Source organism: Thamnophis elegans, chromosome 8 (assembly GCF_009769535.1).
Source record: "Thamnophis elegans isolate rThaEle1 chromosome 8, rThaEle1.pri, whole genome shotgun sequence".
NCBI classification, from domain to species: domain Eukaryota; kingdom Metazoa; phylum Chordata; class Lepidosauria; order Squamata; family Colubridae; genus Thamnophis; species Thamnophis elegans.
The window spans coordinates 43,368,443-43,380,941 of NC_045548.1; the positions used below are offsets into that span (position 1 = coordinate 43,368,443).

The window sequence follows — 12,499 nt, forward strand, 5'->3', positions numbered from 1 at the left end:
TCTCAAATTGGCAGAAACGTGCACTATCATTTTCCCCCCCAACTCTGATTGGAAGCAGTTCATTGGGAAGAAAAAAATCATGTCTATATTAAGTGGAACTGCTGAGCTTGAGTTGCCCTTGAAAATGATACAAAAACCTAAGTTACTATAGAATGAGGCAACCACGCCTACATCTTGTACAGCTAGTAAAAACTGTACCATGGATGTTTCTGAAAAGTATGTACTCATTGCTCATCTAAATTAAAGAGTTATTAAATTCAGCTTTTATAGTTATAATGGGTTCCTAAAGCTCTTTAAGATTGAGGTCCTAATTAGACCATGTTATCCAGAGAGGACCTGCTTATCTATTCTGTATGACCATGAGTCCCCACCCCCTTCCCAGGGCACAGGGCTTCTTCATGGTAGCTCCTTGGCTTTGCATTAGAGAAGATGGATTCTTCTCCTTTTTTTCAAAAATAATCAAGGCTGCATTTCCAGTGGGTGTTTAGTTTATCTTTACTTTAAATATTTTGTTAATGTTTGCTTATCTTTTTACTTTGATGTGAGCTTCCTTGATAGTGGTGTCTCCTTTTGAAACAACTGAAACACACTTTTGTGACTACAAGTGATTCTTTCACTGTGCCACTGCAACCATTGTAGAAACAGACTGACACCAACTGTGGTTTTGTGTGAAACCAGCTCAGAATCTCTTGTTTTTCCAAGCAGATTTTATATGTTCCATTGTATTTCTCACCTTCTTTGTTGTGCTCATGAGGAATTGGTTTTGCTATGGGAACTGTATTGTTCCACATCACACTGGGTTCTTTGATATTTGAGCAGGTGCTTAGAGAGCATAGATAAGATTACAAGTTATAAAAGTTAAATTCAACTTCTGAACTTGGCTGCACAGCAAATATTGAAGGGGTCAAGATAAGCTACCTTGTAATTAAGGTTGCTATAATGCTACCCCATGTGTATTTCATAATTTTCGCCTTCCATTGAAAGTTATGTCCAGGTGAGGTAGTAACACCTACCCATCTTTGATGGGTCTCGGATATAGATGTCCTGTTCACCAAGTTTATCTTTGGAGTTCTTTCTTTTGTACATCAGCCTCCCAAGGTTAGGCAGATGACTGAATGGATCTTCTTTGAATGCTACTCAAATTGTGATATTCTTTATTTAGACCTATCCAACTTGCTAACTTGACTTTAAAGTACTTCCGTGTTTCCCCGAAAATAAGACGGGGTCTTATTTTCTTTTGACCCTCTGGAAATAAGCACTTGGCCATTATTTTCAGGGAGGTCTTATTATTTTTGAGGGGCATGGTCACCTCATGGCTGCTGCTGTGTTGCAATATTGTTTGGGAGGATTTATTTTTTGGGGAGGGCTTATTTTAGCGCATGTGTTCAAAAGCCCAATTGGGCTTATTATCCGGGGAGGTCTTATTATCAGGGAAACAGGGTAGATATAAGCCATATTCTCACCTGTTTTTAATGGTACTAAAGACACTTAATATTTGTACCTATATTTTTATCAGATGTCTTGGTTTTGTGTTGTTATTTTAATAACTGTTGCTACATTTGTTGACTGTTGCCTTGAGAAATTCATAATTGAAATGTGGGTTATAAAGCATATATGTTATACCTCCCTTCCTCACACATTAAAACTAGGAACACATGTAGTGAGTAAGACCATTTGGTACAAGTAAGAGTATACAAGTTACAGGGAGTTGAATGACATGAATATTTGCATGCTTTCTTCTGAATACAGATAAACAATACAATTACAGCTTTGCATTGCAAATATTTAAAATCTGAAAGACAACAATGCAGTCTGCAAAGTACCACTATTGGAATCCTACACTGTCTAATAATTGTTTAATAATTTTTAATGTGATTCATGCATGCTTATATGCTTAATGGTGTTAGCATTATAGATACTTTTATCTATGTAAACTGCCAACTTTACAAATACATGTAAATATAATGTTTTGGTGATACCAAGCATAGAAAATAGTGTATTTTATTTTTTGCATCATTTTCTGAAATATATATGTATTTGTAAAGTTGGCAGTTTATATATATAAAAATTAGTCAGCAAGGCATCCTGATCAGAATGTAAAGATCGGATAGGACTAGATGGAAGCAGGTGCTTCTTCAAATGATCTAATTCCAAAATAATTAGGCTCATAAATATCAAGGACCATATCTTGAAAATGTATCAGCAGCTTATTGTCAGTGAAAACATCCCTTATGTCTCCTCAGTCTATAAGGGAACTGGGTACGGCTGATGATTTGAGAAGAACAAGGTGATTTGGATATGTCTCAAGACTTATCCTTCAAGTGAAAATGTACTTAATGACCCTTTCAAAAGGATGCTCCTATCAGTGGGAAACTCCCCGGCCCATGTTAAGATAGCCCTTCCCTCCTAGGCATTCATAAAAACTGTGAAGATTTGCTCTTTCACCAAGCTTTGGGGGTAGAGCACCTATGGCTGTCTCTCTGATGAGTAATCATCTTTAATTGTTTTTGGAATGGCAGATTCCTACTTTAAATGTATATGTATACTATATATTAACCTAAATTATGGATTTGGAGAGTGGAATACTCCTCAGAACCACTTTGTTGGAGAGGTTTATATGGCCTATAAACCATCACTGCAACATATCATGCTATCATTCCTGCACTCCATGGAATTCAGTAAAAAGCAGAGTTTTTGTAAAGCCTTGTGACTTGCATTTCTGCCTCTACAGCATCTCCAAGCCAGCCGCAAAATATTTCAGTAAAAACAGAGGGAACAGCCCTCCAATTTGCACGTAGGTGATGAACTTCTGGAGCTGTATTAAGCTGAACTAGACAGGATTAATTTGCAGTCTTTGATATTCATTAACTTTAGCCTCAGAAAAGGGAAAATACATGGAGATGACACAATTGCCCTCAAAGCTTCATTGCAGAGCAACAGTTTTACAATCCTCAGTTCACAACGCCACACTAATTGACCACGAAAAGACCAATCCCTATAAAGAGAGGTAAAAAATCATACAGACATTGCTATTATAGGGGCTTTAGAGAATCAATGATTCTTTGGGGGCACTTAGCTAAATAGTGCACATTATTTGCTCTTTACGCCACCTTCCATTATTCTGCCCTCTTTGGGCATCCAATGATCCACTCCCAAACAAAGCCCACATTTAGCCTCAAGTTTATGGTAATCAGTGAACAATTGTCAGTTCGTCTCAAAGGGGGTAAGCAGTCAGTCTCATTCCATTATTTCTCCCTTTAGACCTTGAATCCTTTGACCTGCAGCACACATCTTGAAAAGAACTGAAAGCAGGAAGATTGGTTCCACAGGGTCCCCCCCCCCCCCCATTCTCTTAAAAACATAATCTGTATTATAAAGAGCCTGGAGCAGAAATATGCCTGTGATCATATGTGCAATAGCAGTCAACTCTTACTTGAGGTTCTTCATAGACTTCAGGGTCCATGTGCAGAATGGGAGGAAAAATTGCGAACAGATCTCCTTTCCTCAAAGAGACTCCACGATTTTCTTCAAACTGGAGAATAAAATTTTCTTTGATTTTACGGATATTCATTGACGAGGAACACAGTCGCAAGGTCTCATTTATAGCACTTTCTGCATTTAAACAAGAAAAAAAAAACAGAACAGAACAAGATCTAAAACCATTAAAAATACTGAAGATGTTTGTAGCTTACAATTTCCTATAACAGCCACTGAATTAGTTTATTAGATGTGACTATAAAAAGCAAAGGTGGAGGGAAAAATAGGCCGGGAGGATGGGGAGGGGAGAAGCAAAGACAGGACACAAATGCATTCCTGTAGGACTAATGGAGTATTTGCTGTTTGGAATTTTTAAATATAATTATTAACTGAGAGATTTGATGTGTTTAGTTAATCTCAAGGCAATGTAGTGGATTTTGGGTGAAAAACCATTATTTGTACATCTCACTAAAATGCCACCATTAGAGAGAGGAATATTTTTATGCATTTATATACATTGAAAGGGTTGCAATGCCAACTTCAAGATTCAGAGCTCTCCTCCAAAGGCCTTGTGCTGGGCTTCAATCATGCATTACAATACGAAGCACTCATATAACTATACAGTGAACTGTGAAGTTAGGATGCTGGGAATTACGGAACCCTTAGCAATATCATCATCACATCATAATTTCTACTGTTGGCTGAGCAAATTCAAATTATGCGTGGCACTTTGACAAGTTAATGGGGGGAAACCCATATCCCGTGTAATGCTTTGACACAAATCCCAAACCTTTTCCAGACGCCCACCATAACCTGGAAAGCTTGGGAAGGCAAATGTCCTTGCCATCCCAGTAGCCTTCACCTTTTGCTCCTAGCATGACAGATTTTATGGCTAATTTCCGGCAATTTATCCTGGCAGTTTGAGGAGAAATTCCTTTGGGAATAATATGCATAATTTGCATAAATCATTCTGATAGCATGCATACCAGCATGTACCTCCTGTCTGGGGCTGCATCTCTCACTTAGTAATCAAAACTGACTATTTCTCCACCAGCATGGCTGGGTCCTGTAGGAGACAGCATGACTCCTTTAAGCTATCAGTGTGAAAACAAGCCTTAGCAATAAAAAACCAGAACATTCGTAGAATATAAGATCAAGCATAGATATTTGCTTACATGCGTTTTGGAATACCCACATTAAAATCCCCTGTTTGCCAGATCAGCTTTGGTGATCCTCTAGAACCTAAAGGTTAATTTACAGGAAAGTGTAGCAACCTTAGCCTAGAAGCACTTGAAACTTGTATTGAGACAGTTACAATTGATTAATTTTTTTACAAAAATTAAAAACAGTGCATGGCAAATAAAGCTGATTTGGATGCTTTTCTGCAAGAGTTTTTTTTCCCTTAAGCGTGTATTTGTCTAAAGAAATGAGGCTGCGGTCAGTTCTGTGTGGCCAACACCGTGATTCAATGTGACGTACAGTGAGGCTGTGCATATTTTTTTTGGACTGCCTTCGTTACTATAATCAGGGAGAATCAAGTCGGCTTGTTGATGACGAAGCCAGAAAAAAACCTCTGATTCTAGAATATGGCTTCTATTGCAGATAGCCACAAGGCACAATAGATGTCAAATGGCTGCATTCTGGCAAGAGAAAACTTCCCCCAATGCAAAAGAAAGATCCAGGCTCCATTTCTTGGCTTTATGCAGCCTAGGCATAATGAAGCTGATTAGTGCATAGTAGGCTGCAGTATGGAAATGGTAACTGACATATGTAAGGCCACCGGACACCAAAGCAACCACATCCTGGTTGGGGGCCAGTGAGGGAAGGGAGTAAAGCACAAAACACACAGCAACGATAAGCGAAATCATCAGGCAAAGTGTTGCTGCTGCTGAAATAGCAGGTTTCCACTTGAGTAGCACAAGCAACGAAGTCATATCGGATTGGCTGACATTTTGAAAGGAAACATGGCAGTCTGTTGACCACTGTGGTATCCCAAATGACAATTGGGCAAACTTCTCTTATAGAGAATTTAATCACAGTAATGGAGCTCAGAGCACGGCTTAGCGGTCAGATCATAAATGACAAATCTATTTTACCTCCCAGTACCAGCTATGTGGGGGAAAAGGAGCTGCGGCTTTCGCTCTGAGCGATCTTGCTGATAATCCTTAGATGACAAAGGTAATGAGTCACATTATGATCAGCAAAGGAGGAGGGAGTTTGTGTGGGTTTGTGGCAGCCGACCATGAAAATAAACAAACAAAAAATGAAACTCTTTCCCAGTCCCTCCTCCCCTCCCCTCCCCAACAATTCTTATACGCTGGATTTAGGCACTGAATGACAACTAGATGATAAAACAGCAGCCTGTACAGTACTTGTGGTTGTCATACTTCAGTAGGCATAAGCCAGCACTCCTGTAAGACCAGCTGGATAGCCTGGGAGGCCTCCCATTTTGCACCACGAGGTACCATAAATGATCCAGCTCTGGAGAACAACATCTGTTTCTGTGCTAGTGCTGAACAAACAAGGCAATTTAAAGCAAAGCAAGAGATAACCAAGCAGCAAATGAACATGACCCTCATGTTTTCCCACTTCCTACACACATGAGATGCTGAAACTTCAACACATGAAGAGAGATTGTCAGTAAAGTTGACATATTTTCTAAGGAGGGAAAGAGAGAAAGGGAGGGAGGAAGAGGGGCCCTTCAGACTTCCCAGAGTATTATTTTTAGAGTCTTCCCACTCCCCTTTTCTCTTATATTCTCTGCTTCCAATTCATCCACAATCTTTTTTAAAAAGTCGAAGCCATTTCAATATACTTATAAATATTCAGTCTTTAAACCTAATTTGCTATACTTAGTTCACATGCCTTCAAGCATTTGTCTTCCAATTTCCACTGAATAAATGCGTACTAATGAGAAATGGAGCAAGCTGCTGAGGCAAAGCTGGCCGACTTGCGCCTGGCCCGCCACCAGCTTGTGATAGGCAGGCAAATTGAGTTAAAATGAAAAGTCTTGTCAGCTGAAATACAACACGGAGCCAAACAGCAAGCTGTCAATCATCCAGCCAAAACAAGGGACTGCAGGTAATAAAAGGTCATTGTGAATCATTAGTACATTTGGCTTTGGTAAGCAAGTTAATTTTAATTAAATATGATCTTGATCTGTTACTGTTTAATAAAAACCCCGCTGCAAATAATGGTTTAATTTTTTTTTATATTAAGCAGGTAATAGGAACTCTGTAAGTGTCAAGGGTATAAGAAAGAAAAATAGTTGTAAATAGAAATGTATACAAATATTTTGGATACATCTACTCTTTTCAGAGCACTATGATTATATAAAAGAATTATGAAACGCAACACACCTATAGTTTGCAGAATGACTGAACAGAATTAAATTAATCACAGGACACAGATATAAAATATCCACTTTCTCCCACTTCATTCAGTCTTAAAAGAGTGATGTTTAATATGCTTACTGTATCTTTCAAGACAGTTTATATCCTGCTTAATTGTAGTTTTTCTATCTATCTGCTAGTGAAAAATGTCCCATATAATGGTGGGACATTAGGATACAAACTCTCTTTAGTGTAAATTACTGATATTCAGGACAGCTTAGCCATTCAAAATAAAATCTTGTCTTGGGCATGATCTTCACCACATAGGCAACAACAACAATAACAACAACAAAAAGTATCTCAATGCTTCCTTCTGTGCCAGAGACAGAGAATCTGGATCCTTTTGACAAACAAAGCAGAAGTCCAGGACAAAAAAAGCCAGAAGTTTTATGACCAGGTAGGGTAAGGAAAGAGAAAAAGCTAAGAATCTCCTGATTATAGCTGGCAATTCAAGGAAGGAATGTGTTTTAGATAACAAATTGGCACATATTTGTCCAAGAGTCACTGGCTAAAAAGAAAAGGAAAATATTAGTTAAGACAGTGCCCTGTTTAATTTTTTTTCGTCGATTTTTAAGACCATTTTATTGCATCTGGAACTTATTATCTTTCCACAAGCCCAATCTTTGTATGTTTTATGCAGACTAGCACCTCTTTATATTTCAGTTGCTTTTCCATTAGTAGAATGGATCACTTTGGAATTTTGTTCAGAGCTTGTTGCTGTCCTATATATTTTTCTATTAGATGTTTTCAGATGCTGCTTGATTTTGAATACCTCTCTAATTGTACTTCCTTTGTTAATGAAGAACCATGTTGCTAATTAAAGTTAAAAAGGAACTTTTACAATTTATTTTCCTATTTCCCTTTTAAATAAAGTTGTTTTTCTTTTGTTTGATCTTTCTTTCTGCCAAAGACAAAAGGGGCAGATTCCCTTAGACACAAGACTCAATGCTGCAGAGGCAGAAAGTTGCTCGAAATTTCCTTCCTAAGACAGGAGAAAGATTTAGGATGTAAATACCCAGTATGTACACTATGCGTATGCATTATGTGTGTCAATGAATGTGCCTACTATATTACATTTAAGATACTGGAGGAGAGATGGCTACAATCTGGTATGTGGAGATCTATGATAGACAGTTCTGTATGATATCTCTGGGAAAGTGTGCACATGTGTATTCTTTACCTAGCAGCTGGTGCTCCTTTCAACTTAGTCCAACTTAGTTAAGAAGGCCAACTGATAGTTTATTGATATGTAGGGCTATCAGATATATGAGAAGGCAAAAGGAGGACATGGATAATTGGAAAGGGGGACAAATGGGACAGGGGGAAGGAGAACACGCTGTTTTTCTTGGCATCTGCAAGAAGAAATACAATAAAACAGTGCAAAGGAAATGTACTTAGGCCTACAGGTGCAATTCAAGGTGCTGGTTATTGCCTTTAAAGCCCTGCATGGCATGGCCCTGAAGACCAGACAAGAAATAATGGATGGAAACTGATCAAGGAACGATTCAATCTAGAAATAAGGGGAAATTTTCTGACACAGAGAACAATCAACTAATGGAACAGCTTGCCAGATGTTGTGGGTGCTTCATCACTGGAGGCTTTCAAGAAGAGACTAGACAGTCATCTTTCAGAAATGGCATAGGATCTCCTGCTTGAGCAAGGAGTTGGACTAGATAATCTGCAAAGTTCCTTCCAACTGTTGTTCTGTTCTGTTCTGTTCTGTTCTATTCCATCCCATCCCATCCCATCCCTATCCCTATCCCTATCCCTATCCCTATCCCTATCCCTATCCCTATCCCTATCCCTATCCCTATCCCTATCCCTATCCCTATCCCTATCCCTATCCTAATCATTAAGGAACCATCACACTCTAATGAGACTGGCTCACCACACCTGCATTGGCAGAGGAGTCATGCTGCAGACCCCACCAGCCAAGGAATTCCAGATTGCGAGGTCCAGGAGATGACTCTTTTCCGCATCACTCCTGTTCTTTGGAACATTTTGCCCCTGAGGTGAGATTGGCTCCCATTCTTTTGATCTTACATAAGGACCTGAAGACCTGGCTCTACCAGATGGCTTGGTCTCCAAAGGGTGTGACATAACACTGGGAATGGTTTATGAATTAAGAGGCAATCCCACTTCCCCTGTCCCTATGCATCCTGCTCCGTCCCCATCTTTTAACTATAATTTTTATCTTTGATTGAACTTCATTTTTATCATTTTAGAAATATTTATTTTTATGGTTTTAATAGTTTTAGCATTGTAAGCTGTGTAGAGTCACTTTAACAAGATGGATGGTAAATAAATTAGAAAGAATTATTATTTGACTTTTTTTTTTTTTTACTTTAAGGCTGTACCTGCCACACAGAGGATATGATGACATGAAGGAGAAAAAAATCCTCCTTTGCTGCATAAATCTTTATCTGGTAATATTTAAAATATGTAATTAATTTAGCACGAAATATATTGTCTAAGATTATTGACACAAAACCTTGCAAAAGTGAAAACACTTTCACGTCTCTCAACTGAGGTTCTTCTTTCACCATGTGAGATCGCTAATGATGCAATAATTTATTTAAAGCAAGAAGCATCAGAGAAGTAGAGTGTGTTTTGCATACACAAGGTTTCAATTTCAGTCCTTGAAACAGAATAGTTGAAAAAGTAGTTGAAAATGAACAGGTTAGAATATTTTGGAATTTCAAAATATGACTAGATAAAGTGTTGGCGCATAACAACCCAGATATAATTGTAGTTGAAAGGAAAAAAGTGTGAATAATTGATGTAGCATTACCAGGGAATAGCAAAATAGAAGGGAAAGAATGGCAAAAGATCACAAAGTAACAAGATCTGAACATTCAAACAAAAAGATTATGGCATAAACCAGCCATAAGCAGTGGTTTTTGGCACATCGGGTGCCATACCAAGAAATCATGGATCACGCTCAGAAAATCTGCTCATTGAAAAATTTTCCATCTGTCAATTAAAAAAAGGACACACTGCCTGGGTCTGCTAATATACTATGTCTATATATTACAACATCCTAGATATTTGAGAGGAATTTGATGCATAGGAAGGCCACTACTAACTAAAGAACTAACAGCTGTGATTTCATATTGTAGTAAGCAGCTAATAATAACTCCTTAAATTTATATGCCATACAATTCTCTGAGTGACTCAGGGAAGTTTATAAGTTGTTAAAAAAATTAAAAAAATGAAATAACAGAAGAAACATAAAACAAGGATACAAAGATGGCGGAGAAAAATATTTCCTTGGGAACAAGGAAAAGGCAGAAAGGGATTGACAATTATCAATTTGGAAGTCCAAATCTGACCAGCATCTATCAGTATACTGATCTGTCACTTATAGTATAGTAATATTTAGAAAGCTAAGGAATCCCAATCCCCATTGTAACTTAGATTCACTTCTTACTGAAGATTCCTTACCTATGCATTTTTTCTGTGGTTTGAGTTTACATATAATGATTTCTGCTGTTGCTAAATCACATTGAATAATATTATCTGCCAGGAAAGCATTGTCCATCTTTTCTAAAGCAAATATTAACTTCTCCTGTGGGTATGTTATAAATCATATTAGGCGTGTCTTTACCCTTCTGGTAGAAATTATAAAGTTGGCCACCACTGCCCAGCAAACTGATATAACAGAAATAAAAGTAACTTTTCTCCCAAAAACTACAAACAAGCCCAAAATATCCTGAATCTAGTCTTTGACTATCATATTACATCCCCAGCATATAAGATATGTGGTCTTTCCAAATCCTTTTAGAACTATAAATAAGCAAGTTAAGAATAAGGAAATGAAAACTGTCCTATTTTATTGTGACTTTAGCCTCACTTGACTACTAAGGCAGGTCACAAATTTTGCTACATAAATAAATCTCAATTAATGAGGCGGCTAATAAAAATGCATGGAATAGCATAACATTTCTGATATACCATTATACTGTATGTTCTAGCTATTCCTACTCCCAACTTCCCAAGTTTTTATTTATATAGAAAAGGTTTTAAGTGCATCTTTCATGATGAAATTGCTTTGTGTAACATACTATTCATTAAGTAATAGTAAAGAGTGTTCTTTTTCATGTAATTAGAATATCTTACTACGTATAATATTATTAGACTTAGACCAAGCATATTTATAATGGTGTTTAAAAGTTTCTGTATAAAAACATTTAAAATTAGATCAAATGATTCAAAAACAATATGCTTGTTTATTTGTTTACTGAAGAAAATTATCCAAAACTACATATAGAAAACAGGTATTATTTTAAATCCCATTTATACAGAAATATGGGTTTACAAACTTTCAAGCACCATTGTAAACTGAAGTTAATATCCCTGTCTGTGAATCCTTAGATATCCTGATTGATATCATCATGTTGGTGTTGACTCTTAGCAACCACATAAATAAATTTTCTCCAGCACAGTTCTTTTAGCTTAGCCTTTTTCACAATTTATAAAATGCTTTTTTTTTAAAAAAAAAAAACTTTTTTAAAAGAGCAATTTTGCATATGGATTTTAAGACAGTGCAAATTCAAGCAAGATATGTAAGATAGATTGTTGTGGATATGACAATTGATTATCATTTCTAAACCAAGTGTTCGCCCTCTTATGAAAAGCTATGACTGCTGCTACTGCTTCTACTATCAATCTACTATGCATAAATTCCACTAAACCTATTTTTCCTTGAAAATTGCTTAAAAAGTGGGAAGTTTGTCAACTGTACAATATTCTACATATATCTTCTCTTCTTTGAAAATAACTTTTTTGATTTTAAAATATTTATATCTTTTACTGAATAGCTAACAAGCTGCCAATCCATAAAAAAATGCGGATGTATCCTGTTTTATGTTTTAAAAGGATGCTGTATAGGCTAATGATATTTAGAGTGGAAGTTGATGGTTCCAAATATTTCCTTTCAATTCATGAGAAGGTCCTGCTTTGCCATCTTGTAAGCAATGCCTCTGAAATGTACTCTTCACTTCAGCAGATGTTTAGACTCAGACTTAATATGTGTACACATTGTGTAAATAACTGCAAAGCTTTGATCAACCTTTCCCATACTTTGCTTAGTTAATTACCTGGGCTTTTATGTTTACATGCAGTTAGTGTTTCTCCAGCTATAAAGTACATAATTTATAATTGATGTAAATGTTTGTTATTATGTCAATTAAGCAGCTGGGTTCTCCACCTTCCCACTAAACAGAATGTGTGATAAACAGAGTTTACATGGAGATGCCTACTTTTCTTCAGAAAGGATAAAATAAATTACCTAAGTAGACCAGGTTGTCTAATTGTTCTCTGCTGAGGTAGATGCTGCATCCTGGCTTCCTCTCTTGACCTGTTGACTGCAGCAAATGGTCAATTTCGTCACGCACCACTGCAAAAGCTTCTGGGTGCCTCAACAGATAATATATCGCCCAGAATGTAGCAGGAATTGTGTTTCCCACCGAGGCCCACAGAAAGGTGAAATGATGTGCTGGGAGAAAATAAGTGAAAAGGAAGATTAATAGCGTTTATTACACTGATTAGATTTGCAGTGTGCTAATTAAAAGATGTTAGGACACAGACCCAGCCAAGGATCAGTGAATGCTAATGAGGACCAATAGGCT

The 12,499-nt window shown here is 37.2% G+C and overlaps 1 protein-coding gene across 1 annotated transcript in view; it reads right to left on the reverse strand.

Annotated features, from left to right (window-relative positions):
- LOC116512139 (cytochrome P450 7B1) overlaps window positions 1-12,499 on the reverse strand; it is a 111,755-nt gene that overhangs the window by 3,152 nt on the left and 96,104 nt on the right. Inside the window, exons 4-5 of the mRNA XM_032222440.1 lie at window positions 12,160-12,366; window positions 3,434-3,612 (exon numbers count right to left, since the gene is read on the reverse strand). Coding sequence (XP_032078331.1) covers window positions 3,434-3,612; window positions 12,160-12,366 — 386 coding nt within the window. The remainder of the gene's footprint in view (window positions 1-3,433; window positions 3,613-12,159; window positions 12,367-12,499) is intronic.